The sequence below is a fragment of the Bufo gargarizans genome, chromosome 2 (genome assembly GCF_014858855.1).
Source record: "Bufo gargarizans isolate SCDJY-AF-19 chromosome 2, ASM1485885v1, whole genome shotgun sequence".
NCBI classification, from domain to species: Eukaryota; Metazoa; Chordata; class Amphibia; order Anura; family Bufonidae; genus Bufo; species Bufo gargarizans.
This window is the reverse complement of record NC_058081.1, coordinates 569,422,967-569,449,536: the sequence shown is the minus strand read 5'-3', so window position 1 is coordinate 569,449,536 and position 26,570 is coordinate 569,422,967. Positions and strand designations below refer to the sequence as shown.

The window sequence follows — 26,570 nt, the reverse complement described above, 5'->3', positions numbered from 1 at the left end:
GAACACCATTTATGTAACAGACTCATCAAAATCCAGAATGAAGATACTGAACCTATTACCCTTCATCTTCTATTCACTAAATATAAACATCAGAATTGCATGGACCGCTTACATTTGTGTGAATTTACCCTAAAGCAGTTATTTTTTTATGCACTGTGTAAACCCAATAGCAAACATATAGGCACTCATATGGTTAACATTGGTTCACTGGTTAGGTTGCTAGGCTGATGGAACAAGGTCCGTCCCCTAGTTAGTGGGTCTAGTCTGAGGAGACATGAAAGAGAGGGTGTCTGCGGACCAGGCCTCCAGCTCAGAGAACCTTTATCTCAGAGGCTTGAGAGATGAAATAACTTCAACAGCAGAGTATTCCTGAGAGACGGAGGCAAGCCATCTGAGAAGGTCTAACATCACCTCAAGGATGTGCAAGATACTGTCAGTCAGGTACAGCCCATTTATGGTAAGGACGTTGCTGTTGTGGAGAGGGAATATTGCTCAAGCATCCAGATCTTAAATCTGCACTCCTTCAGCTCAGGAATTGCAGAAAGGGTTAAAGGGTTGGAGTAAATGCAAAGTGTCTTTAGTGAAAGAGAGAGACTGGGAGTACCACAACTGCCATCATTGTTGCTGCCTATATATGGCCTTTGGGAAAATACTGCCTATGAAATACCTTTGAATTGTGCTATTGATGCTACCTGTACTGCAACCCCCGTCATCAACTCAGTAAAGAGACTTTATTTGTTGCAATCAACAAGCCTGATTATTGCCTACATAATCTGCCAGCCCTACATCTATACTTCTGCCTTGCTCCTTGCCAAACACTCGCCTGACACCAAGGGGACTCTAACTTTCACCAGGCAGGTGGTCCAACACCAGGGTGTGCCCCGAGGGAGGAAAGGGTGTACCAGAGGGGAAGACTGCCAATGTGAACTGTTAGTATCACTGCCATCATCATAGCCAACACCACTTCTCCCATCCTCACCTCCCCTGCAGGTCGCTGCCTGCATGTACACTTAAAACTGCATTAAATTAAAAAAACTGGTCAAAATGGTGTAAAACTGGGCTTTTCAAACTTTTTCAACTCTGGTCTCACCAGCGAATCAACGATAATACCAGGCCTCACCAGTGACCAAATACAACTGCACAGCACCGATCTAACACAACCTTTTGGCATCAATAATAACCCTAGCAGTGCCAACCAAATACCACCAAGCAGTGCAGATATTAACCCCTAGCAGCACCAAATACCAGAGTGCAGCACAACATACCTACCCAGCAGTACCAGACAAACATCCCAATGGAGAACTAAATACCTCCCCAGAAGTGCCAAACACCACAAAGCAACACAAAATACCTTCTGAGAAGCACCGGAATATACCACAGTGCAGCATAGCATACATCTTCAGAAGTGCCAAACACCACAAGGCAGCACTAAATACTTTCCTAGAAGCGCCACAACTACCCCAGTTCAGTACAAAAACACCTCCCTAGAACTTCCAAACACCACAGTCCAGCACCACAAGGCAGCACTAAATACCTTCCTAGAACTTCCAAACACCACAGTCCAGCACCACTGGCAGCACTAAATACCTTCCTAGAAGCGCCCAAACACCACAGTCCAGCACCAAAAGGCAGCACTAAATACCTTCCTAGAAGCGCCCAAACACCACAGTCCAGCACCACTGGCAGCAGTATTGTCCGCTTTCCCTGGCCTTTTGGTCTTCTGAACAAAATGTTGTATCAGAGAAATTCTCTAATAACAAACTATACACTGCGCCTAGTGGGTTTGGGGTTTATTTTTATTTATTTTTACAAAAGTCCAAGCTCACATATTGCATCAGTGTGGTCACCTTCTATAGAAAAAGCCCAACTGTGAGTGCAGTTCTCCTTTAAATCAACATCATTCTGGATGAAAGTATGTTTTTCGGGATATATTAATATACTGATATATACTGTATGTGTTCTTTATCTGCAGGTGAATTTCTGCCATAATGTCTGATATAGAAGATGTGGAATATGAGTAAGTTATACATGGCTCTGTCATGTTTCTTAGGTACCATGTTTCTGTTTTATGAGACTTATAATACACATGGGCGGATTTGGCATTTTCTGGACCCCAAGCAAAATTATTGTGGGGGTCCCCAGTTGCACTGCTAGCCTTTGACCTGTAGCACTGCTTAGCTCCACTCATCACATTGCTAATATGGTGACCCCCTTATGTTCCACACACACAGCATAATGCCCCCTTATGTGCCCCACATACACTATAATGTCCCTTTATGTGCCCCTCACATAGTATGAGACCCTCTTTCTTATGAGCACCTCACATAGTATGACACCCTCTAACGTGCACCTCACACAATATGATGCCCCCTTATATACCCTCTTATGTGCCCCAACACAAAGTTATGCCCCCTTCTGTGCCCCCAATGCATCATTATGCCCCATTTGTGCCCCAACACGATAAGGGGCCCTTAAGTACCCACAATACAGTGTCCTTTTAGTGTCTCCAAAATGAATACTCAATTAGCCACATTTCCACGTCAAATGCAGCAGATCTCTCACTGTAAATCTACTCCTGTCTGTCTGGCAGAGATGCAATGGCGTTACTTCATTGTGCCAATCAGCGCCAAACCACCAGTCACAGGGTGGATGGTGGGCAGGGAGCTGACTGATCCCTGCTTCACCATTGTGTTCAACTTTATGGTGAATGCAGCTGAAAGTGGTTATTTTGCAGGGGGAACCAGGCAATTGTGTGGACTGCATGGTGGCCAGATCTGACCCTGCACGTACAATACTACAGAGTTTGTTCCCAACTGTTAAGATTTCCAGATGAACATAGGCTCTTCATCAGGAGACAGATAACTACATGAAGGCACACTGTCAACATTACTCTGCCCAGCATCTACACTAAATATGGTCACTAACCCATCAATAATATGTCTCCATTGCTTTCTAATTTTTTATGTTTTATCCTGGGTTAATGTCTTATTTCTGTGTTCTTTCTATTCTCACCTGTCTCTGTTGTTGCACCACACAGGGAGCAGCAGGAGGGTAAGTCATCTTTTAATTCTCTATAATTACATAGGAATAGTATGATATGATGCTACTGTTATTACCATCATTATGACCTTCCGATCCAGGTTGGCTGTAGACTGCAGTGCTGGATGGGTTGTCCAGGACTGCAAACACATGGCTGCTTTATTCTGCAAAATGCATCACACCTGTCCACAGGTTGCAGAGCTGCAATACCACAAACAACCCGTGGACAAGTCGAAAGACGGTAGCCATGTTTTACACAGCAAAACGTTGATCAATGGACCAGTAACCAGTCAAGACCATCAGGGTCAAAGCTATTTAGAGTAGAAGTAGAATTTATCCTAAACAGCTATTCCTGCCAATATTAGCAAATAGATTCACATTTTATTGCATAAAAGTCAGATATATACTATTGCTATGAGAAGCCAAATTAGTTAATTAAAGAGTTTCCTGAGATTTTATCCTCGGGATTGATCATCAATATCTGATCGGTGGGGGGCAGACACCCTCCACCTCCACCAAACAGTTCTGCAGTAGCTCTGGATCCAGAAGTTCACAGCTCTGTCCAATGAGTAGTGGATAGAGCTGGTAACCTCAGAGCTGCTCCCATCCATTTCAGTGGGAACAGGGTTGCAGTTACCAGCTCTATCCCCTACTTAATGGACAGAACTGTGAAGTTCTGGAGCCGACTTCCAATGCCAAAGCTACTGGAGAATCCACTGGACCCCCGCAGATGAGATATTGGTGGCCTATCCCCTTGAAGGAGTCAAATAAGTAGTGTTGGATCATTCACTACACAGATACAACATATCTCTCTTTATGTACATACCATATGGTGGGTGGTGCTTCATCATGACTCACATGCAACACAAATGTTTTCTTATGGTGAAGAAAGTTACAAGAGACCTCATTAAAATTATTAAAAAACCCATAACGTGATGCATGATCACAAGGTAAATTGTGGGTGATTATGTGTCAACATGAAGCTCTCTGTCTAGACTAGACTATTAACTCCTTATGCTCTAATTGGGCATATGAAGGTTGATGGTAGGGGGCTTCCATTCTATTTTCTAGGCGTAATTTATTTCCATTATTCTTAATGCAAAAATAATCTTTTTCTTCTTTGTTTCTTTTTCCTCTTTTAACAATCGAAGAAGAACAGGAAGAGGAAGGTGAGGGTATATTTCACGCATATCATTGACCCAAAGATCTTCATACAACCCAATGAGCAACACAGACAAGGACAAATAAAATGTCTTTCTGGGTGTATATTTTACAACTTAAAATGTTATCCATTATGGGGATAGAAAATCTCACTTTCTGTTATTGGAGATTAGACTCATTTTTATTTTCCGGGGAAAGGAGACTGACAGTGAAAATGTGACCTGATTGCAAGGGACATGGTGCCTGTCAATTGCAGCCATTTATATCTGCTTTCCGGGCCTAGCAGCCAGCCTGTCTCAGACTTCTTAGGATGCATCCCATGAGCTAAACAAACTATGTCTGATTCTGAGGGCTGAGAAGGCGCAGGTGCTCATAACAAGCTTTCTTTTATCTGTTATCATCATTTTGTCCAAATAAATATTAGTGGAGAACCTTTTTAACAGATCCTATCAAGTTGAATTGGTTTTAAAGGGAATCTGTTACCAGCAGTCTCCCTATCCAACTGTTTGCACAAACACATAGTTGTGGTTCATCTAAGTAAAACGCAGTTTTTCTTTAGTTGATCTGAGGTTCAGTACAGAAGTTATGATACTTTTTCTTAATATGCGAATTAGGCCTTTGGTCAATGAGGATGTCACCATTGCTCTAGTTGCACCCAAGCTCCACTCATTTCTGTGTTCTGCCCATCTGTGGCTGCTTTGATTGACAGGACCAGGCAGAGAGGTTTGAGCTGGCCACAGAAAGAAGCAGATCTTGGGTTCAGGGCTGGACTGGCCCACCAGAGTACCAGTGGGCCCAAACTCTGACAATAATGGACCCCTAGTAAAAGAGGGAGGGCCCTAAAGGTCTAATATACAGAGGGTGGGCCCTCAGAATCATTTCCTCTGGTGGGTCCAAGGGACTTTGGTTCGACACTGCTTGGGTGAAGCAAGAGCAATGGTGACGCCAGTGAAGTCAGTGAATCACGAAAAGCACATGTACCCATTGAATTTATTGTGTGTATTCTTACGTTCGTGAATTTCAATGGTCTGGAGGGTTGGGTAAACTTCACGGAAGCATGCCCTATTTTTGAACATGTTCACAGATCCCTCACTCCCATTATAGTCTATGAGCCCGTAAAAAAACACGGACACAACATGGATGGCATTCGTGTTTCGTCCATTTTCTTACTGATCGTTGCTTGGAAATGCTCTTGAAATTAATTTTCACCAAAGCAATGTCCTTGGAATATAGATGACACATGGAGGGCAAAAACTGACAAATCAACCTAACATGGATCCTTCACAGACATCTTCATGGATGAACCACTGACCATCTTGTCAATAATGTCATCATATACGTGTGAATGAGGATCTTTTTTTTACCATAATGCTTTTGCTGCTGTTTTGCTGATATGTTTCCTTTGCTATTTCCGCTATTTCTTTGTGCTGGGCAGTGGCTGAAGAGTCTGAACTGGAGGAGGAGGCAGCAGGTACTAATGCTTTGCTTTCCTGTTATACCATATGGACATTACTTATATTATGGATGAAGATGTGTGTTCACGCAATGCAGGTAGATAAAGCAAGCAATGCATGCTGGGAAAAGAAGTTATTGCACAGAGTTAGGGTACAACCAGACGGCGCTGACACGATCCGCTCAGGTCATGGCCAGCTGTGGTCCGTAACCCGAATGGATCCTGGCCGCGCCATGTGGTCGCACCCTTGAAGTATCAAACCTGTACTGACAACAGTTCTACATTAAAAGTGTGTTTTATCGACCTAGCTGTCAGCACTGCACATAGACATGCATAAGGAAGCCAGGATGATAATGCTGTAATTGGCTAGCTATAGCAGGCACTAATGGACGGGTCATGGTAAGACTCTTGAATGCCTCAAGTCTATGCATGCTCACATTGGAGTCTGTAGCCAGGAAATTCCCTGATAAACCAGGCACAATGCCTCGTATAAACTGCACATGTGAATAAGATCCAACACGGAATTCTTCATAAAACTGACAGCTTTTATTCCAAACTTTAAAATCAGTTCCAAGCAGCAGAAGCATGACCGTACAAGAGACGTGTTTCGGATAGCAACGCGTGGTGACACTTTGACAGTTTTGGGGCACCTCAAGCCTGGCCACTGCAATCTGGCATCATAAGCAGGATATATGACAATAAACATATAAAATGCAATTTACCATTATAAGTGTAAATAACGGCATAAACCATAGTGCAAGTTAACCCTTCAAAGTGCAATAAAATAGGGAGCTGATGGCTTTACATAGTAGCAACAGGGTCAAAATGTCCACATACACCCATTGCCCAAAGTACCCTAACATAAAGAGGGGAGCAGATCATACTGGAGTTATGTAATGACAGGCAATGTCACAGGAAATATTGAACAACTTACTAAAGTGGTCCCTCAAGATACAATGGCCTCAGGATACAATATTTTCAAGATACAATGCTCTTTTATGACCCATCGTAAGTTGAAACTAGTCTCAAGATACAATGCCTCAGACCCAAATCTAACCAATTAAGGCCACTTCTCTGGAAAAATAGCTGGATTAGTTGCTAGTTAGTAACTATTCCTGAGTGTTAAATGTAAGGACTTGTTTTCTCTGTCTTAGTTATCTGCTTATTTTTCTTAAATCTTCATTTTCTCTTATCTTGGATGACATTCGGGGCTTTGGAAACGATTACTCAACTTACAATGGTTTCAACATACAGTGGTCCTCCTGGAACCAATTAATATTGTATCTTGAGGGACCTCTGTACTAACAGCTCATTCATTATACAACAGGAAATAAAAGTATCACTGGGCACGTCCTTGCAGAGGATTCATTTCCCGATTGCTAATTTTAGTTCATATTGTATTATTTTCATATGCTTTGCTTTGGTTTGATGCAGTCTCTTCATGGGGATTGATTCCACCACCAATGCCCTGGTCTACTTATGACCAAGCTGGTCCCAAACAGAACAATTCTGATGACATATACAGCGGCCAAACCAGTTATGGAAAATATTCAAATGCAAATTTTAGTTATATGGAGTTGCAGTTTTACAACTACTGTAAAGCCACAGATTATTAATGTAACCTACAGTAAGTCCCTGTTCACACTTTATATTTTGGTATATTTGGTAGGAAAATGTCTCCCTATATACGCTGAATATATATCTCTGACATATGAAGCTCTATGCAATATTGATGTTTTTTGTGGTTACCCCACTTTAGGCATGCATTGGTTACGATATAGCCTATGGGCAATTGGGCAAGTACTGCATATACACTCACCTAAAGAATTATTAGGAACACCATACTAATACGGTGTTGGACCCCCTTTTGCCTTCAGAACTGCCTTAATTCTACATGGCATTGATTCAACAAGGTGCTGATAGCATTCTTTAGAAATGTTGGCCCATATTGATAGGATAGCATCTTGCAGTTGATGGAGATTTGAGGGATGCACATCCAGGGCACAAAGCTCCCGTTCCACCACATCCCAAAGATGCTCTATTGGGTTGAGATCTGGTGACTGTGGGGGCCATTTTAGTACAGTGAACTAATTGTCATGTTCAAGAAACCAATTTGAAATGATTCGAGCTTTGTGACATGGTGCATTATCCTGCTGGAAGTAGCCATCAGAGGATGGGTACATGGTGGTCATGAAGGGATGGACATGGTCAGAAACAATGCTCAGGTAGCCCGTGGCATTTAAACGATGGCCAATTGGCACTAAGGGGCCTAAAGTGTGCCCAGAAAACATCCCCCACACCATTACACCACCACCACCAGCCTGCACAGTGGTAACAAGGCATGATGGATACATGTTCTCATTCTGTTTTACGCCAAATTCGGACTCTACCATTTGAATGTCTCAACAGAAATCGAGACTCATCAGACCAGGCAACATTTTTCCAGTCTTAAACAGTCAAATTTTGGTGAGCTCAGGCAAATTGTAGCCTCTTTTTCCTATTTGTAGTGGAGATGAGTGGTACCCGGTGGGGTCTTCTGCTGTTGTAGCCCACCTTTCTTTCCCATTCTGACATTCAGTTTCAGGAGATTCAGGAGTTCAGGAGATTGTCTTGACCAGGACCACAACCCTACATGCATTGAAGCAACTGCCATGTGATTGGTTGACTAGATAATCGCATTAATGAGAAATAGAACAGGTGTTCCTAATAATTCTTTAGGTGAGTGTATATTGAGCATAGCCTAAGGTCAATACAAATAGATTATATCTCAATTCCAAATGTAAGTCTATTGCTTATATAAAACTGCTTATGTTTTATTATCTCTTTGATCCCGCATGATCCATTTTTTCAGCTTCAGCAAGTTGGATACTGGTGAGGTAATTTGGTAAAAAGCTCAATAGATCATGGGGGTCATTTATTAAGACCGGCGTTCTAGACGCTGGTCTTAATAACCCCGTGCGCTGGTAGTGGATCCGCTGAAGTTATGAAGAAGCACCTGCCTCTACATAACTTTGGGCATCCACCGCCATTCTAAACCTACATCAGCTTCCTCATTTTCTACACCTGCCGGCCCATCCCCTTCCCTGCCCACACCAGGTACATTTTTTTTGACCTTACGTGAGCGAAGGAAAGTCGCAGATTGTGGCGCAAATAACCTTTGTGCTGCAATCTGCGCCAGAAATACGCCAAAAATAGGTGAATTTCTGTTAGTAAATGACCCCCCCATGTTTCTAGGCATCTAGGCATGAGCAGATTTTATAATCGTATGTCTATTGTCATTTAACACATGTTAAACCTCAGCCTCTTCCTTCTGTCTTTCTTGCTTGGCTATGATCTGCTGCTCTGTCGCTGCCTCCATTGCTCTTGCTATGATGATTTAACAGAAGAACCCACAGAAGAAGCTGAAGAAGGTAATATGCGTGCTCCATGTTCCCTGCACAATAGCTAGCTTACCGCACTATGGTTAACCAGTCACTGGAGATGGATAAAGTAAGGTGTAGCAAATGCACCAGCAGCTATAGCGCTCCAAACAGCCTCTTATATATAAAGGGGTTTGTAAGTAGTAATCTAATAATACTGCCCAATATGAGCTTAAAGGATAACTGTCGTATTATTATTTTTTTGGAGTATTGGATTGTGGTGATTAATATCACCTTGGTGGCCCTATTTAAACTTTTCACTGTGTATTCAATTGCCCCTTAATTCCACAGTTTTGTTCCCTGTACTGCCTACTTTTACCTGTGCTTAAAAAAGGTTGCTAGGCATGGTCCGTCCTCTGTGTTGAAGGACGGAGGACGCAGAAGCACGCAGCGTGCAAGGTCAGATTACTGACAGCCAGGGTGTAACGACCCTTGGTCATGGTCGTGACTCCTTGGGAGCCGCATGCAGTTGCCCGCGGTTTGGTGTTGTGTCAACCGCGGCTGGGGGCACTTAGTTGTTTGCCTCAAGTGCAGTTGCCGCGGACAACAGGTATGCGTGCAGTTGCCCTTGGCAATGTGTGTTTGTGTGCACGGGGGTTATTGTGTGTATTCCCCTTTAGTTGCTGTCTTCCCTTCCCTGGTGTGTGAAGGGTTAACTTCCTTCCTAGTGTGTGTGTGCACTGGGTGTGTCTGACTGTGGGTGTGGCTACTTGGCCCTATAAAGCCTCAGTGGAAGGCAGTAGTCAGAGAGGGTGCTTCAGCCATGCTTGCTGGAGACATCCTCCTGGTTATTTACCAACTGCCAGTGGGGGCCACCCTTCTGGTCATAAAATGTTACCTTGTCTGATGTGATGTTTACGTGTATGTGGTTGCTTGTTTATTGCACCTTATGGTTTCCTGGTTTCCCGTGTGATGTATGGTGTGTGCTGTTGTCATTTCTGTTGTTGTGGACAACAGCACTTTTACATGGGTTCCAGGCTGTGTGTCTGTGGCAGGTAGGTGAGGTTGTAGTTTCCACGTACCTGCCACTGCCATAAGTTGTATTGGATTCCCCTTATTTACAGCTTGGCCATTCTAGGCTCCTGTTCCTCCATGTCCAGGAGGAACAGGTAGTCTACCCAGCTCCTAGCTTAGGGACCTGCGGAGGGTTAGTAGGGACCCGAGGTTCCAGAGCATGAGTCCTCCTACCTTTAAGGTCGGCTCATGCCGCTAGGAGTTAGGGTCAGATTAGGGAGGCTTTAGGAGGTGACTTGCTCCCTGATCCTGTGGTCCTGGCCAAGCAGCGACCAAACATCTACGGGTACCGCACGGCTGAGGGTTTCCCCCATCCCCAGCCGTGAAAGTATGACCAGAAGGGTAGCCCTCACTGGCAGTTGGTAAATAACCAGGAGGATGTCTCCAGCAAGCATGGCTGAAGCACCCTCTCTGACTACTGCCTTCCACTGAGGCTTTATAGGGCCAAGTAGCCACACCCACAGTCAGACACACCCAGTGCACACACACACTAGGAAGGAAGTTAACCCTTCACACACCAGGGAAGGGAAGACAGCAACTAAAAGGGGAATACACACAATAACCCCGTGCACACAAACACATGTTGCCAAGGGCAACCGCACACATACCTGTTGTCCGCGGCAACCGCACTTGAGGCTAACAACTAAGTGCCCCCAGCTGCGGTTGACACAACACCAAACCGCGGGCAACTGCATGCGGCTCCCAAGGAGTCACGACCATGACCAAGGGTCGTGACACAGGGACTGTAAGTAAATGATTACAGCCAGGTCCTCCCCAGCAGCTGATAACAGTGCCTGGGCTGTGTGCACTTCTCCCTGTCCCTGCGCTTGGCAGACGCTCCCTCACTCAGCAGACTTGGAGAATACAGAGTTGGTGCAGCGCAGACCAGGGAAGGGAGATCTGCCATCTGCTCAGTGTATAAATGAAAGCAACATGTGGTAAGAGGACTCCTTTGTGCTGCAGGAGATTAGCCTTTTAGGGGGAGGGCTCTGGTTACTAACACTTTTGGGAGGCTATTGTTACTGGCTAGTGAGGGCAGGCAGAATTATCCTCAGGGTGAGGGCAGTGGCGGCCATCTTAACTGAATAGTGAGATTGCAGTTTTATGCAGACTGGTTGCTAAGGGCTGAATCTTATTAAATATGGGGTAAGTCAGTCTAATAGTAACTGATTCTGGAATATCATGTTATTAGTAACTACATATAGGAAAATTGAAATTAGGGTCTAAATGTGACAGTTATCCTTTAAAGTATGTGCCAACTGTAGGCCTATGTGCTGCTTTGCTCGATTCCCTTTTTTAGATACAATGATAAAGGAACAAGCCTGAGCCATGTGTATCTACTCTGTCTAGTGTCCAGGTCCAACTGCCATACCTAGGATTCCCTTAGGTCATTTGGATCAGTGTTATCTAATCACGCTTACCTCCAACCCCTCTCTCTCCGCTCCTGAGAAATCATTTGCTGAACTCTGATCAAATCAATCAGACTACAGAATTCAGCAGGTTATCGCTCAGGAGAGGAAAGAAAGTAACCGGAGAAAAGTCATCAGAAAGTCTGTCTGATGGGATTGGCTTCTGCAGCATGCTATGTACAATGCATGCAAGTTGCAGAAGCCAAACATGGCAAAATTTGAAGTAATTAATTGAAGTAATGCACTAAAGACGTATGTGATAAAGGGCTCATGCACACGAATGTGTGTGCCCCGTGCTTGTGCTGTGGACCACAAATCACAGTCCCCAATGCACAGGCATCATCTGTGTGTATGCGTTTGTGGATGTGGACCCATCCACAGTCCACAAGAGATGGTCTGTGGTCCCTGATGTTATATTTTTTTTGTGTTGCAGAGGCACGGACCGCTTCTTAGTGCTTCCGTGGGCATTTGATCCGTGCTTCTGCTCCGCACTGCTCCGTATCTTGTGGATCTATCTTGCTGTTTGGGGGCCACAATATGGGCACGGGGCACACACGTTCTTGTGCATGAGCCCTAAAGGTGTCCATAGGCTGGAAATGTAAAGAAAAAGCACCAGGAGGTCCTATACAGACAAGACAGCACTGCAATGTACGGTCATTTAGCCACGAAATGACATTAGAGAAGCACTAATCATCACAAATTTCAACCATGGGTCCCAGTGAAACCTGTCCCCTCACATATCGGCTACTTTCATGACAAGGAAATTACAGAAATATTTGTGCGCAGCAATGGCTGTGCTAAAATTCATTACGGTGACTTAACAATAACTGTATTTTGGCATAAATCAGTAGTACATGTACATATATGAAAACTTTGTAATATACTATATCCTATTAGGAGGAGTTGCATCATTCTCACCTTCCAGCAGTCTATAGATCCAATTTCCCTGCACAAAAATGTTCAAATATTCTGTCTAGTGTAATACAGTGACCACAAGGTATAGGGATGGGGGAAGAAGGAGATGAAGCTGCAGTGTTTCTCCCTCAAAGTTTCAAACAGCATAACGCAGTGTGCACTACATCTAATAAGGCTGGTAATAAAGTTTAGATAGCTCGTCCAGCTGACAGTTGACCCTCCAAAACTCGTAACTGCTCTGCTCAACATTAATTTTAATGTGTTATAGCTGTCTAATGAGCGGTACTGTTTTTTTTTTTTTTTTTAACAATCGGTACTCTCAGACAATTGGTGCATCATCCTCTTATATCTGTGTTGCTATTATGTCAGTATATATTACAGCTTGTGAATTTTCAACTCTGTATCTTCCACATGCTTGCCACCTGTCTACCTGCCTTGCTGCTGCTCTCTGCCGTCTTGCTGTTGCCTGCTTCACCTGCCATCCTGCTTTCTGCTATGCCATTCTGCAGTTACAGAGGATTATGGAGAACATGTAGAAGGTAATAGATAATATTGCATCAGGAAACTATAGGGAGTTATGTTGTTAAATGGTTATTCCAGGATTTTACCATTAATGGTCTATCCTCAGAATAGGACATTAATATCTGATCGGTGGGGGTCTGACACCACCATGGATCAGCTGTTCCCAAGTGACTCAGACGCTAGAACGAATTGGTTCCTGCAGCACTGCTCACATTCATTTCGGGAGGGAAACAATGCAGTAACCAGCTTTGTCAGCTATACGGTGGACGAAGCTGATGATCGGCAGGGGTGTCAGAAACCCGCTGGTCTGATATTGATGGTCTATCCTGAGGATAGACCATAAATAGTAAAATTCTGGAATGACCCTTTAATGATTGTTTCAAATTTTCTTCCTGAATTTTTATGTGTGCATCTAACTGGTATTAATCTTTGAGGTTTACTAGACCGGGATACCCTCTTATCTAACAAGGTTTATGCTGTATAGTTCCTTACCAGGATGCCAGTTATGAGCACACTGCCCATGGACATCCTAGGTGCTAATGTAAGGTCTCAATAGCTTCACAGATAAGCAACCAATGGGCAAAGATCTTCTCCAAAGCTGTCGAAATCTGGACAATATTAAAGAGGTTTTCCCTTTTATAGGATGCTTTACAACCCCTATACCAAGCTTCTTTGAGGCAGGAATGTCATTAGATGGTCCACAGGAGTGGAAACACTTTTTATACATTCCCCTGTAGTAAAATGATTGGGAATCATCGGGGACAAAAAACAACTTAAAAGTTCACTTTAAGGTTATGTGTTGCTTATTGCAAGTGTCTCCTAGTTGCTTATGACCTATTGTGTGGAGTCTATTTTTATTATATCTTTTTAATGTGTATACTTAAAAACATAATATGAAGCAAATTCGTTCTCAATTTTCCTGCCACTGCTTAGAAGACATGGCATTTCCTTTATACTGAACAGAGCTGAAGGCAATTTCACATCTTCAAAGCCAATATGTTGACTGTGTCAGTGTGTTTGTTCCCATAAAACGACTTTACTATCCCGACCTCTTTCCTTCTTGCGGATGGTTTGTGTGCAGGGTAATGAATTCATGTTCTAGGATCAATGAGCACGCCTGAAGGCAGGACGGCTCTTACACTAATAGACTGGAGCTCTGCGTCCTGACATCCGCTTGCTGATTTATTAAAACAATTTCATGTATAGTTTTTATAAAGGTTGACTGTATGCATCTAATATAACATGTATTTGAGTAAAGCAGATAAGCCATGTGCTTGGCAACCAGTGCACGTAGCTATACTTTCTATGTTGGTAGCTATAATATTTACATCTTGTAAATCCTCTCAGGCCCCATTCACACAGAGCCTTTTGACACTGCAGGCAGCTGAGTGGAATCCACCGCCTGTTGCTTTCTTAGCATGTTCTGCGGACAAACGCCGCTGGAAGCTGAGTGGGGTGTCCATTCAGTTTAGTGTCATTTGGGGCTACACCACGATTGGATCTGCGGCATTCAAAGTGAAAGACTGCGGCAGAAACCACAAAAGTTTCTGCAGCGGAATATGCAGTGCAATTTGCCTTTGTAAAACCTGCAGGGAGTGAGCTGAGAGAAAGGGAGTGATAGTTGTGACACTCATGAGTGGTGCGCAGTGGCTGTGTCATGCCCTGCTCAGGTCATGTGCGGAGGTCTGCTAGATTAGCAGCACATGTGTAGACTTTTGTTCTTGTTTTGGAGTTGAGCTGTATCCGCCTCCCTTCAGGTGCACTGGGTGGGGTCGTTGGTATGAGCTTGAATTACGCCCACTCCCAGTGTCCTGTGCGGGTTATAGCTTCTGTCTTGTTCAGAGGAAGGAAGGATTGCTGTTCCTGCTCAGTACAACATAAGTTGGTTTGGTTTTCTTGTTATTGTCTGTCTAGGCTGTTAGAGAGACGCCTGCCCCCTCCAGGTCCTGAGGGAGCAGGCTGCCTCTTTCCCCCTTTCACCATCTTAGGGATTTTAGGGAATCTTCAGCCTAGGCACGAGGACACGTTCATTCCCACCTTCAGGGTCTGAATGTGGGCATAGAAGTCTAGGGAGAGCTGGTAGGGATTTGTCAGGAGGTGACCTTTATTCCCAGCTTCTTGCCTAGACATTTGTTCTGTTGTATTCTGTGTATCTTGTATCCTGTCCAGCGTGACAGGCTGTCCTCACTCCAATGCTCCCTCTAGCTGTGCAGTGAATGGAGGGCACAATCTTTCTTCCCTCAGCACATACCTTGGATTTTCTGGGGGCTCCTGCCAGGTTGGCATTGGGGTGCCCCTGATGTTAGGTACATTGGGACAAGGCAGGAGGGCATATGCAAGGGTTGGGGGATGGATGGAGGAGTCAATAATCAGGCCACTTTGGTGGCAATAAATGAAGTCTTTCTCTTTACTGAATTGATGATGGGAGTTGTAGTACAGATAGCAGCAAATCACAGTTCTGAGGTTTAGCATAGAATAGTATTTTCCCTATAGTTGTGTACAGGCAGTAGCAATGATGGTGGTAATCCTGAGTCTCACTCTAAGTTCACTGTGCAAATCTTGCTAAATAACCACAGGCTTGCAACTCTCATTAACTCTTTATGCAATTCCCAAACTGCGGGGTGTGAGATCATAGATTCTCTGGCAGCTTTTTGGGAATGGTGTTTCTTGGATCAGGCATCTCTTTGGCCTTCTTGGTAGTTGCTCTCACATGCAGGTTTTGCCTTTAGCCTTTTCAGCTAAAAACAATCTGTACTGACCAGTAGGTGGGACAAGTCCATCTGGAAAACTAGGCAGACACTGCCAATGCTAACTAGTTGTTCTCCATACTCAACCATTTGAGATATGCAGTGTATAAAGAAATAAGTGTTTTTATCATTAGATCACAACATTTAATGTTGTAGCATGAAACTAACCTTTGCACCTCAATGGAGAGGTGGCTACACTTGAGCAGAGCACTGCTTTAAAACACAGCCACTCCACTAGGATCCATGGTCAGAACGACAGCCATGAAATGCTGTATTTCCCTAGCAGTGTCCACTGTGTAGGAAATATAAAACTAGACATGGCTTCCCCAACAATGTAAGCTGATCACTAGGGGTTAGAGAAGTCAGACATGCAATGATATTTTATGACTGTGTATTATCTCATTTCATTGACTACAATATGGTATTTATAATGGAGCCGATTGAAAAAATATGTCCTGCAATTCTAAAGTCAAATAGTAAGGATGAAAAACATATGCATTAAGTTAAACCAAAGAAAAAAGATGATAGTTCTAAAGGAAAAATGAGGAAAAAAAACTGATAATTTAGATCCTCTTCATGTAGATATCTAAAGGGACAGATGTACCGTAAGTCACAGATCAGCTGCCAGCACCTTGATCAGGGGTGTAACATGTGTTTGGGGCCCCCATAGCAAAGATCAAACTTTGTCCAGTCTTGCTTGTTAATATTGTAGGGGCTGGGTCTCCTCTGCCTAGGGGCCCTATAACAGCCACTTAAGCTGCCTCTAAGGTGCCAAGGCTTAGTGCTCTGGGTTTCCTACATTTGCTGCTAGAAATGAATTTTTCCACCAAGATCATAAAAATATCAATTTCTTAAGTACTAGATAGGGACTAAAGATGAAGACCAGGTAACAGATATTCTTACCAGTAGTTTTGCCACATAGACTGGTTCCTCCAAAGAAAACAAACAAAATTCAAAATTCTATTCAGTGGAAATCCTAATATAATCGGATAATTGTCTTCTATGGAAAAAGACCTAATCATTTCCCACTTAAAACATGGCATGACGTTGTCTGAGTACAAAGTTCCTCATAAGCAAATTTAAGTCATGTATGATCCACCGAAGACATCCCTTAAACCTCTCCACTTTACAGCTTGTTCAACACATATGGCTGTCACACAAATACGTGTCTGACAGGTAGATCATGAAGCCACTTCAATCACTGGGGATCAATTCACAACATAAGCATTTGGGGGCGAGGACCATTTAGTCTTTTGTTGTGTGTGCTAATTGACACCATGTTTGATGGGAAATTAAGTGGTGTTATATAGTACAATCCGACATCAGGGCATATTAACACTTTTCCTATAGCTTGTGACAGGGAGAGGATTACGTCATGACTCATGCTTCAGTGTAATGTCAAATATCATTACTTGTTGAATACTGTAATAATGTTATGTCTTTTCCTTAACAGAGGAGGAGCGCCCCAGGCCAAGGTAAGCATTCTCCATCTCTGCCGAAACATAAAACTGTCAATCAGTCAGATTTCTTGTTGGTTAATAGATCTTGTTAAATTTCAGCCTTGTCCCTAGTAGACCATAAACTAAAGAACATTGGTAGACCATCCCAGCTTGATGACATGAGACCTTTTCTTTATGGGATGCAATAGCCACGAACATGCTAACACATGGATAAATTGGGTCAAAAATATAAATATGTTGTTGTAGGTGTGTTACTAAAGTAGGTTGGTGAGGCATGTACTTCAGGGGCTGGGTGTTGGTTTGCCATACTAAATAAAGAGCTAGGACAGCAAAATGAACCTTCGCCCCGAGTGAAGGATTGTCTAGCTACAACTTTATAATTGTCAAACCTTAAAATACAGCAGTTAAGAAAAATTAATTAAAGTATCATATTGCTGTAAATCGAGGCAACATATGTTTTAAAAGTAATGAGCATAACAATATTCTCAAACTCAAACTTGGGAGTACTGAATAAGTCTCCGTGGACCACTTCATTGTCTATCAGAATTCTTCAATAGAAGACTTTAAAATCTGTTCTGTTCTACCAAATTTGGGATCTGCCTTAAGTTCCTATGTGTGTTCAACTCTTTTAAGTGTTCAGAGCTTTTCGATAAGGTTTTATGCATTGGGTCATATGGCACATTTTATTAACTGGAATATCAGAGGATCTGCAGAAATAACTTCCAGTGTGTATTTGTCCTTTTTGGGGCAAACACTCTGATTGGAGATTGTAGTCCCCAAAGTCTTCTAAGGTGAGATGGTATCTGGCTGTCCCCTTGGTGCTTTATCATTCCCCCCCCCCCCCCTACCTTGCATTATAGCACCATTTCATGACTCTTAGTTGACATTGATATTGGTAACGATACTTGGCTATGTTTGTTATTTTATGACAGTGTATTATCTTGTTTCACTGACTGCAATATGGTATTTTAATAGTCATTAAATTATATTTGAAAGTTTGGCACTATCAGTGATAATGCATATTCACTCAAACCATATGTTATAATAACTCTATCATACTCAGGGCTTTTCTAGTTATGGGGGTTTTCAAGGTGTTTGATACTGATGACCTTTCCACAGGATAGGTCATCAATACCTGATCAGTGGGGGTTCAACACAGGCACCCCCGCCAATCAGATGTTTGAAGAGGCCGCGACACTCCTGTAAGCCCCGAGGCCTCCTCACAGCTTGCCAAGCTCAGCATTGTCCATTTGATAGGGTCTGTGTTTGATATTCCGCTCAGCTGCATTCACTCGAATGGTTCTGAGCTGCACTTAGGCCATGTGACCGATGAATGTGACATCACTGGCCTATCTGGAGGATATTAAATATATATATATATATATATATATATATATTTAAAAAAATATTTTAAAGAGACTGTCTAATTTAAGATATTGGTGGCATATCACTAGTATTTCAGTGGTGGTCTAGATATAGTAAATGGCTGCCTGTGTCTACCTAGAATACCAAGCAGAGCCAACAGAAAAAAAAAGTGCATGGCCATTTCTTAGGACTTCTTTCACTTCATTGTTGCAATCCTGAGGGTCACAGCAGTCAGATCCCTGTCACACAACTGTTTTAGGTGGTAAATCTGTTTGAGCAAGAAAATGTTGGACTTATTATAATTTAGTGTCAACAACTTTTGGCAAATAAAAGTGGGATTGCCCTGCAAACACAGGATTCCTAGAATTAAGAAATAAGAAAAATTTTAGTTTCAAGGTCATATATTATTATTGCAATGTTTGATATCTCTATATCATAAGAGTATAACATGGTAAGATGCAATATTGCTTTATCATGTTTTATCTTATTCACAGACCCATGCAGCTTGTACCTCCAAAAATTCCAGAGGGAGAAAGAGTTGACTTTGATGTAAGTCACTTCAGTGTACATTTCTAATTATTATTGTGGATTCTCATTTAGAAAAGTTAGTTTTTCAGGAAGACATTGGATATTAGAGGCATGCTTTTTACAAGTAAGACATGGTGATAGTATATTGAGTTGAGACTAAACATATCCAGATATATGAATCACCTCAAACTCAAGAAAATACAGTAACCTCAATGTTCCTCTAAAAATGTTACATATATGAATAATGTTGCATACTGTCATCATTTTCCATTTTAGGATATTCATCGGAAGAGGATGGAAAAGGATCTCCTGGAACTCCAGACATTAATAGATGTCCATTTTGAACAACGCAAAAAGGAAGAAGAAGAGTTAATTGGCCTAAAGGACAGAATAGTAGGTCCATTTATATGATTGCCTAATAGAAAATGTGTGGTTTAGTATTTTTTAAGAAATGGAGTTATGTGAAAGAGTACATAAAAAGTACAGAATATGTGTCACCTCCCTTCTTTGTAGCGTGAGAATGGGCACAGAAAACACTTTTAGGACTGTTTCATTTCAATTTATGTGCCACGTTCCGGAGGACCAAGGCAGACCTCCGGGATGTCTTGCAAACAGGACACGGCACAGACCAGGAACCAACAGAATACTTTATTACACATGTAATAAAGGAACATAATAGTAACATATACAGGTTAGGCAATAGTGGTAGAACTACCACAGAACCAAGTGGACCGGAGAGGCCAGACCAGAGACAAAACAGAGAGGGCGAAGAGCAAGTGGTCACACCTCCAGGAAGGTCGCGATACACTTGGCCGCTACCTTCAAAGAACCACAGACAACAGGACTGTAACCCAACCAAACACAGGGCATGCATCAGACGACAATCGGGAACCAGTAAACACGCAGATGCCTGGACCCTATGCAGAACGGGAGCATGGGGGTCTCAGGCAGAGCTGCACACAGACTAGAGATCCTCCCTCTGGAGAACCTAGGAGCCCTCTCATGAAGGCAGGACAGACACAGGACAGGAACAGAAGCAGTAAGGCACTGCAGGCAAAACATGGAACAGACTGGATCAGAAGCAGTAGCCACTGCCAGGCTAGACATGGAACAGGCAGGATCAGAAGCAGTAGGCACTGCCAGACTGGACATAGAACAGACAGGATCAGAAGCAGTTTAGCACTGCTAAGCTATTAGATGCAGCTATAGCACTGCTAGGCTAAATATGGAACAGAGTGGATCCAGGAACAGAACAGGTACAGAAGAGGTGTCATAAACCAGCGGGTGTGAACCCACCATGCTACACATCCTATCTCCTCTAAGGGTGTTGTCTATGTGAATCCCTCATTCTTCACAGTACCCCTGGTAGTGGGGATAGGCTTTCCCGAGAAGAACACCAGGTCGCTGTCACGGATAATGGGGAGGGGATAACACTAGATAACACACAGAAGGAATAGACTGGAGTCTAGGCCTCAAAGCTAAGGGAGAGGGATGGTGACCTCCTAAGAATCCCTAGACCTCTCCCTGACTTCTGCCAGTATGAGTAGGCCCTGAAGGTGGAAATACTCATACACCAGAACCTTAGCCCTGGAGACCCTGGAAGTCCCTAGGAGTGATGGCAGGGAATGAGACTACTGGGTCCTTCCCAGATGAAGGAACCAGCATCTCCCTGAGGCCTAGACAACAACATACACAAGCGAACAACAAAATACAAAACAAAATGCACTTACTGTAGCTTAAAGAAGAATGGAGGAGCAGGAGATCCAAAGGAACAACACACCAGCTCAACCAACTCCAGCAAGAAATATCAACCGCATGGTAAGCAGTCTGAGTCAGAACTAAATAGAGCCTCAGTAATGACCACAAGCTGCACCTGACAAGAGATGTGTTAATTACAAAACAACAACATTGCAAGGATAAAACAGAGAGACTCTCAGATCCCCTCACGTGCCGCCAGTCTCTCAGATCTTCTCACCTCTGTCATGGGAGGGACTGTGACAGTAGCTACCTCTTGAGGAGGATTGGCACACGAGGCAGCTGGTGAAAGCGGAGCAGGCGGTACCTGAGCAAGGTACCAGAGGTACAGACGTAGTAAGCAGGCCGAGTCATAACCAGGAGCAACAGTGCAGGACCAAAGGATGAGGCAGAGGCTAAGTCAAACAAACAATAGGTCAGCAACAGGAGAAACAAGGAAAGCAGGCAGGGATCAAACAGGTAGCGGAGTCCAGAAACACAAGCATGGATCAGGTACACAGAAACACAAGCAGATAAATCAGCAACCTTTGCAGGACACAAAGACCTTGACACTCAGGTATCTGGAAAGAGGGCTGAGCCATTTATATACAATACATGCAGGAGGGTTAGGATTGTTCAGCGAAGTCACATGATCTCATAAAGCACAGGAAGTGATGTGCTTGGGTCCTTAAGGAAGTGCTGCAGGGAAAAAGTAGCAAGCATGCTGTGGCCAGGGCTGAAAGGAAACAGTGGAGCGGATCCCAGAACAACAGTACCTACACGGACAGAGCCCAGGACTGCATCGGTTAAATGGGGAAGCACAGGCAGCAGATCACTACTGAACACGACGCCCAGGACCGCGGTGGTAAGCGGGAGAACAGAGGTGCACAGCAACCGATGTTACAAGAGGTACAGAAGATCAGACAAGGCATGAAGAAGGATATAACAACATAAATGCTTATCAGGCAACACCACACAGAAAGGCAGATGGCAAAACCCCATGGGTCAGCAGCAAGGGGCTACACCCAGCAAGGCAAAAGACAGACTGACCCGAAGCCCCACAGCTCACAAGGTAGAAATAGCTGCATAAGGAGGGCACCTGATAAGACACACCCAGGAACAGATCAGGGATTGTTAACGCCACCAGAACCAGGAATACCCAGAACCACAGAACATACAATCACAAGTGACAGTTCACACCAGACACAGAATGCTGCAGCCAGCACGCCCCAAACGACAACCAGCATACACAAGATGACTGTAGCCAGTATGAGGTTACAGGCAGCCAGCCTACACAACTACTAGGAGTGACAGAATCACACTGATTATACAAACAGAAATGCATCCATACTTAGACCATGTTTACAGACAAGGCCGCAGCCAGCACGCATCGCAGAACCAGCATACATGGGAACACCCACAGCCAGTACACAAAGCTCATGCAGCCAGCCAGCACTGCAACTGTGACAAGAGATGCAGACACACATTCATAGGCATAGTTCGCACACAACACTTCAGCCAGCACACAGCCCCAAGCAACCAGCATACACAGGAGTCAGCCTGCAGTCAGTACAGGAGAGGGCATGCAGCCAGCCTACACGGTAAAACTGTCACAGTGAAACGCACCATGACACTATGTAAAGGGAGAGTGTCACCTATATTTTTCTGTCAGTTAAAACCAGATGGCAACACATATCCTTTTTATTTTCTGATTACAGATTTGTATTCTATTTCCTGAACATGATTATGAGGGGTGCCATCTTGCTTGAGCTGTTCCTAACACCATTTAGGCTGAGTTCACACGAGTGTGTCCGGATTAGGTCCGGATGCTTCCCGGTGTATTGCAAACCTGTGCGAGTAGGTACGCAATTGCAGTCAGTTTTGACTGCGATTGCGTTCCGATGTTTAGTTTTTATCGCGCGTGATAAAAAACCGACTGTGGTACCCAGACCCGAACTTCTTCACAGAAGTTCAGGTTTGGGTTAGTTGTAGTGTATATTGTATTAATTTTCCTTATAACATGTATAATAATACAATAGGGCTGGAGCGGGTTAAAAAAAGAAAAAATATTTTAACTCCCCTTAATCCACTTTTGTTCGCACAGCCGGCATCTCTTCTGTCTTGTTCTGTGAAGAATATGACCTTTGATTACGTCACTACGCGCATCACATGGTCCGTCACATGACCACTCACCATGGTGATGGGTCATGTGACGGACCATGTGATGAGCGTATATATAATGTTATAAGGGAAAATAATAATTATCGGGTCCCCATCCCGATCGTCACCTAGCAACCGTGAGTGAAAATCCTTATAGCATTCGCACTTGCTTGCGGATGCTTGCGATTTTCACGCAACCCCATTCATTTCTATGGGGCCTGCACGCAACGCATAAGTGATGCGTGAAAATCACAGCTCATGTGCACAGCCCCATAGAAATGAATGGGTCCGGATTCAGTGCGGGTGCAATGCGTTCACCTCCGGCATTGCACCCGCGCGGAAATCTCGCCTGTGTGAACTCAGCCTTAGAGATATGCTTTGTGGGTCATAGACACAATAGTCTGGAGAGGCAGCTTATTGACTTCTATGGGAGATAAGTAATAATAAGGCCTCATGCACACGAACGTATGTTGTTTCCGTGTCCGTTCCGTTTTTTTTTTTGCGGATAGGATGCGGACACATTCATTTCAATGGGTCCACAAAAAATGCGGACAGCACACCGTATGCTATCCACATCCGTGTGCCCGTTCTGTAGACCCGCAAAAATAAATAAATAGAACATGTCCTATTCTTGTCTGTTTTAGGCATTGTTACAATAAATCTGCAAAAAAAACGGATGGCATACGGATGTCATCAGTTTTTTTTTGCGGACCGCAAAACACATACGGTCGTGTGCATGTAGCCTAAGTCAGAGGAACTGGACTTGTATTTTCTCTTGAAGACATTTCGCTAGTCATCTGACTGTTTTTCTCAATTAGAGAAAATAAAACTTGTCCAGTCGCTCTGACTACTGACCTTGGATGAACGAGAACCTTCACAAACACTTCTATAGGAGAGTTTTCTAGACATGCCTTGTGGCCTGTGTAAAGGTCATTTTATAGGGAAGGATAGATAAGACGTGACAACCACTTATTATGAACGGCGGATCCTGTGGTATCTATATATTGTTATCTGTCTTTATAATCCTGCTTGTGATAATAAACAGAAGACTGCTGAAAAGTGATCTGTACAGACCAAGAAGTGGCACCTATTATTAGGCTAAGGCTAGTTTCACACTAGCGTTCGGCTGTCCGCTCGTGAGCTCCGTTTGAAGGGGCTCACGAGCGGACCCGAACGCTTCCGTCCAGCCCTGATGCAGTCTGAATGGATGCGGACCCGCTCAGACTGCATCAGTCTGGCGGCGTTCAGCCTCCGCTCCGCTCAGCAGGCGGACACCTGAACGCTGCTTGCAGCGTTCGGGTGTCCGCCTGGCCGTGCGGAGGCGTGCAGATCCGTCCAGACTTACAATGTAAGTCAATGGGGACGGATCCGTTTGAAGATGCCACAATATGGCTCAATCTTCAAGCGGATCCGTCCCCCATTGACTTTACATTGAAAGTCTGGAGGATCCGTCTGAGGCTATTTTCACACTTAGCTTTTATATGCCAATATAATGCAGACGGATCCGTACTGAACGGAGCCTCCGTCTGCATTATTATGATCGGATCCGTTCAGAACGGATCCGATCAAGCGCAAGTGTGAAAGTAGCCTTAGTGGCCATACGGAAAGTGCAGGATTTTAAACTTTTTTTTAAATATAGATAGTGACATGGGAAATTTAAAATAACATCACCAAAAATCCTTTAATCCCTTCCTGAGGTAGCAACTTTCCATTTTTTGTTTTTTTTACTCCCTGCCTTCCTGGAGCAATAACCTTCTTATCTTTCCATTCATATAGCCATAATGAGGGCAAGTTTTGTGTGGGACAAGTTGTACTTTCTAATGTAAACTGTACTTAAAAAGGTTCATAATAAGTTACATTTAAGGCAGATATCCCCCCCCCCCACCAACGAAACTAGAGCGGTACAAAAATTGAAGGGATTATACGAGACAAAAAAATATCCCCCATATTCCCGGGCCCCTCACATTAAATATACCTACCTGGCTCCCCGATCCCCTCCTGGTCCCCACTTCTCCCCATGCGTGGATGAAAATATCCGGTGTCGGGGGGGGGGGGGGGGGGTTGGCAGCCAATGGCAGGCGGGGACGGAGACAAGCCTCCCTAGTGTCACCCGCTAAGCGACAAATTTAACAAGCATCATGTGACATTTGAGAAGTTTAGCACAAATTACACCAACACAGACTCAAGCAAAACTAGCTTGATATATTCCCCTCATGATAATTTTTTTTTCTATGCGTGAAACCACTCTTAATGTAACTCCTTGTAAAGTCTATGTAGCGCGACAGGGCTTGCTTATCTAGATGTCAGCTACTCTTAGGGTACTTTCACACTAGCGTTTTTGTTTTCCGGTATTGAGTTCCGTCACAGGAGCTCAATACCGGGAAAAACTGATCAGTTTTATCCTAATGGATTCCGTTCAGTATGCATCAGGATGTCTTCAGTTCAGTCCCTCTTACGTTTTTTGGACAGAGAAAATACCGCAGCATGCTGCAGTTTTCTCTCCAGACAACTCCAGACAAAAATACTGAACACTTGCCGCAATGCCGGATCTGGCATTAATTTACATTGAAGTGTATTAGTGCCGGATCCAGCATTTAGTTTTCCGCCAAAACGCGCAGCCCTTTTAAAATGCAAAAAAAAATTATACCGGATCCATTTTTCCAGATGACACCGGAGAGACGGATCCGGTATTTGTCTGCATTCGGATCCATCTGACAAATGCCATCAGTTTGCGTACGGATTTCCGAATCCGGCAGGCAGTTCCGGCAACGGAACTGCCTGCCGGAATCCTCTGCCGCAAGTGTGAAAGTACCCTTAGCTATGGAAAAGTTAATGTAAGGTCATAAAGATCTTAGTGTCTGCCATGCTAATACATTCCATATTCCATATTAGTGCATGTATTCACAAGCCAGATAATACCATATGCATTACCCCCACCCTATGAGAGTATTAATGCAGTAATTGGCAGATCAGGTTTGGGCGTACGTGCTGTAGACCATTATACACAATACAATGGCAAATTACAATGGGAGAGGTTATAATTCTTGTCATTGATTTACAATAAACTGGCTTCAAACAAGCCATTTGTTGTGATTAATGGCATACAAATGATTTCTTCTATATTTAGATTCATTTCAGACAAGGTGACCGCACCAATTTTACTGAAATGTCATCCCTTAACACCCAGATTTTTTCTAGAAAGTAAAATCATTCTCAGGCATCGTGTACATGAGGATATATATAAATAGCACCATACACATAGGTACTCTTTAAAGGGGTTATCCATTGAGAAGTATTACATTGCGATGAATACGGAATTTCAAATGAAGTATTATTGTCCCCTTAATTCCTTCACACAGTAGTTATGCCCCACAGTGCCCTCACACAGTAGTTATGTCCTCCTCAGTGACCCTACACGGTAGTAATGCTCCATTAGTGTCCCCAAACATTAGTTTTGTTCCCTCAATGCCCCAGCACAGTAGTTATGTTCCCTTTCAGTAGTGCTGCCCCCTTAGTGCCCACCTTACAGAAGTGTTAACAAAAAAACAAGACAAGAATAGGATATGTTCTATTTTTTGGGGGATCGGAATTGTGAACCCGGAAGTGCAGATCCGCAATTCCGGATCTGGGCCGCACATCGTGTG

At 43.6% G+C, this 26,570-nt stretch overlaps 1 protein-coding gene and 1 pseudogene across 9 annotated transcripts in view; one reads left to right on the top strand and one right to left on the bottom strand.

Moving 5' to 3' along the window:
• Positions 1–26,570, bottom strand: part of LOC122926156 — a 354,925-nt pseudogene that overhangs the window by 138,297 nt on the left and 190,058 nt on the right.
• TNNT1 (troponin T1, slow skeletal type) overlaps positions 1–26,570 on the top strand; it is a 44,141-nt gene that overhangs the window by 9,756 nt on the left and 7,815 nt on the right. The window contains exons 2-10 of one of the 9 annotated variants that reach the window (XM_044281710.1): positions 1,973–2,017; positions 3,038–3,051; positions 4,194–4,208; positions 5,636–5,671; positions 9,037–9,063; positions 12,920–12,949; positions 17,133–17,154; positions 18,999–19,053; positions 19,309–19,425. In XM_044281710.1, coding sequence (XP_044137645.1) covers positions 1,989–2,017; positions 3,038–3,051; positions 4,194–4,208; positions 5,636–5,671; positions 9,037–9,063; positions 12,920–12,949; positions 17,133–17,154; positions 18,999–19,053; positions 19,309–19,425 — 345 coding nt within the window. In that variant the 5' untranslated portion in view covers positions 1,973–1,988. Of the gene's footprint in view, positions 1–1,972; positions 2,018–3,037; positions 3,052–4,190; positions 4,209–5,635; positions 5,672–5,705; positions 5,752–9,036; positions 9,064–12,919; positions 12,950–17,132; positions 17,155–18,998; positions 19,054–19,308; positions 19,426–26,570 lie in introns of those variants that run through there. The other 8 variants (XM_044281709.1, XM_044281711.1, XM_044281712.1 and 5 more) reach the window with 8 other exon arrangements.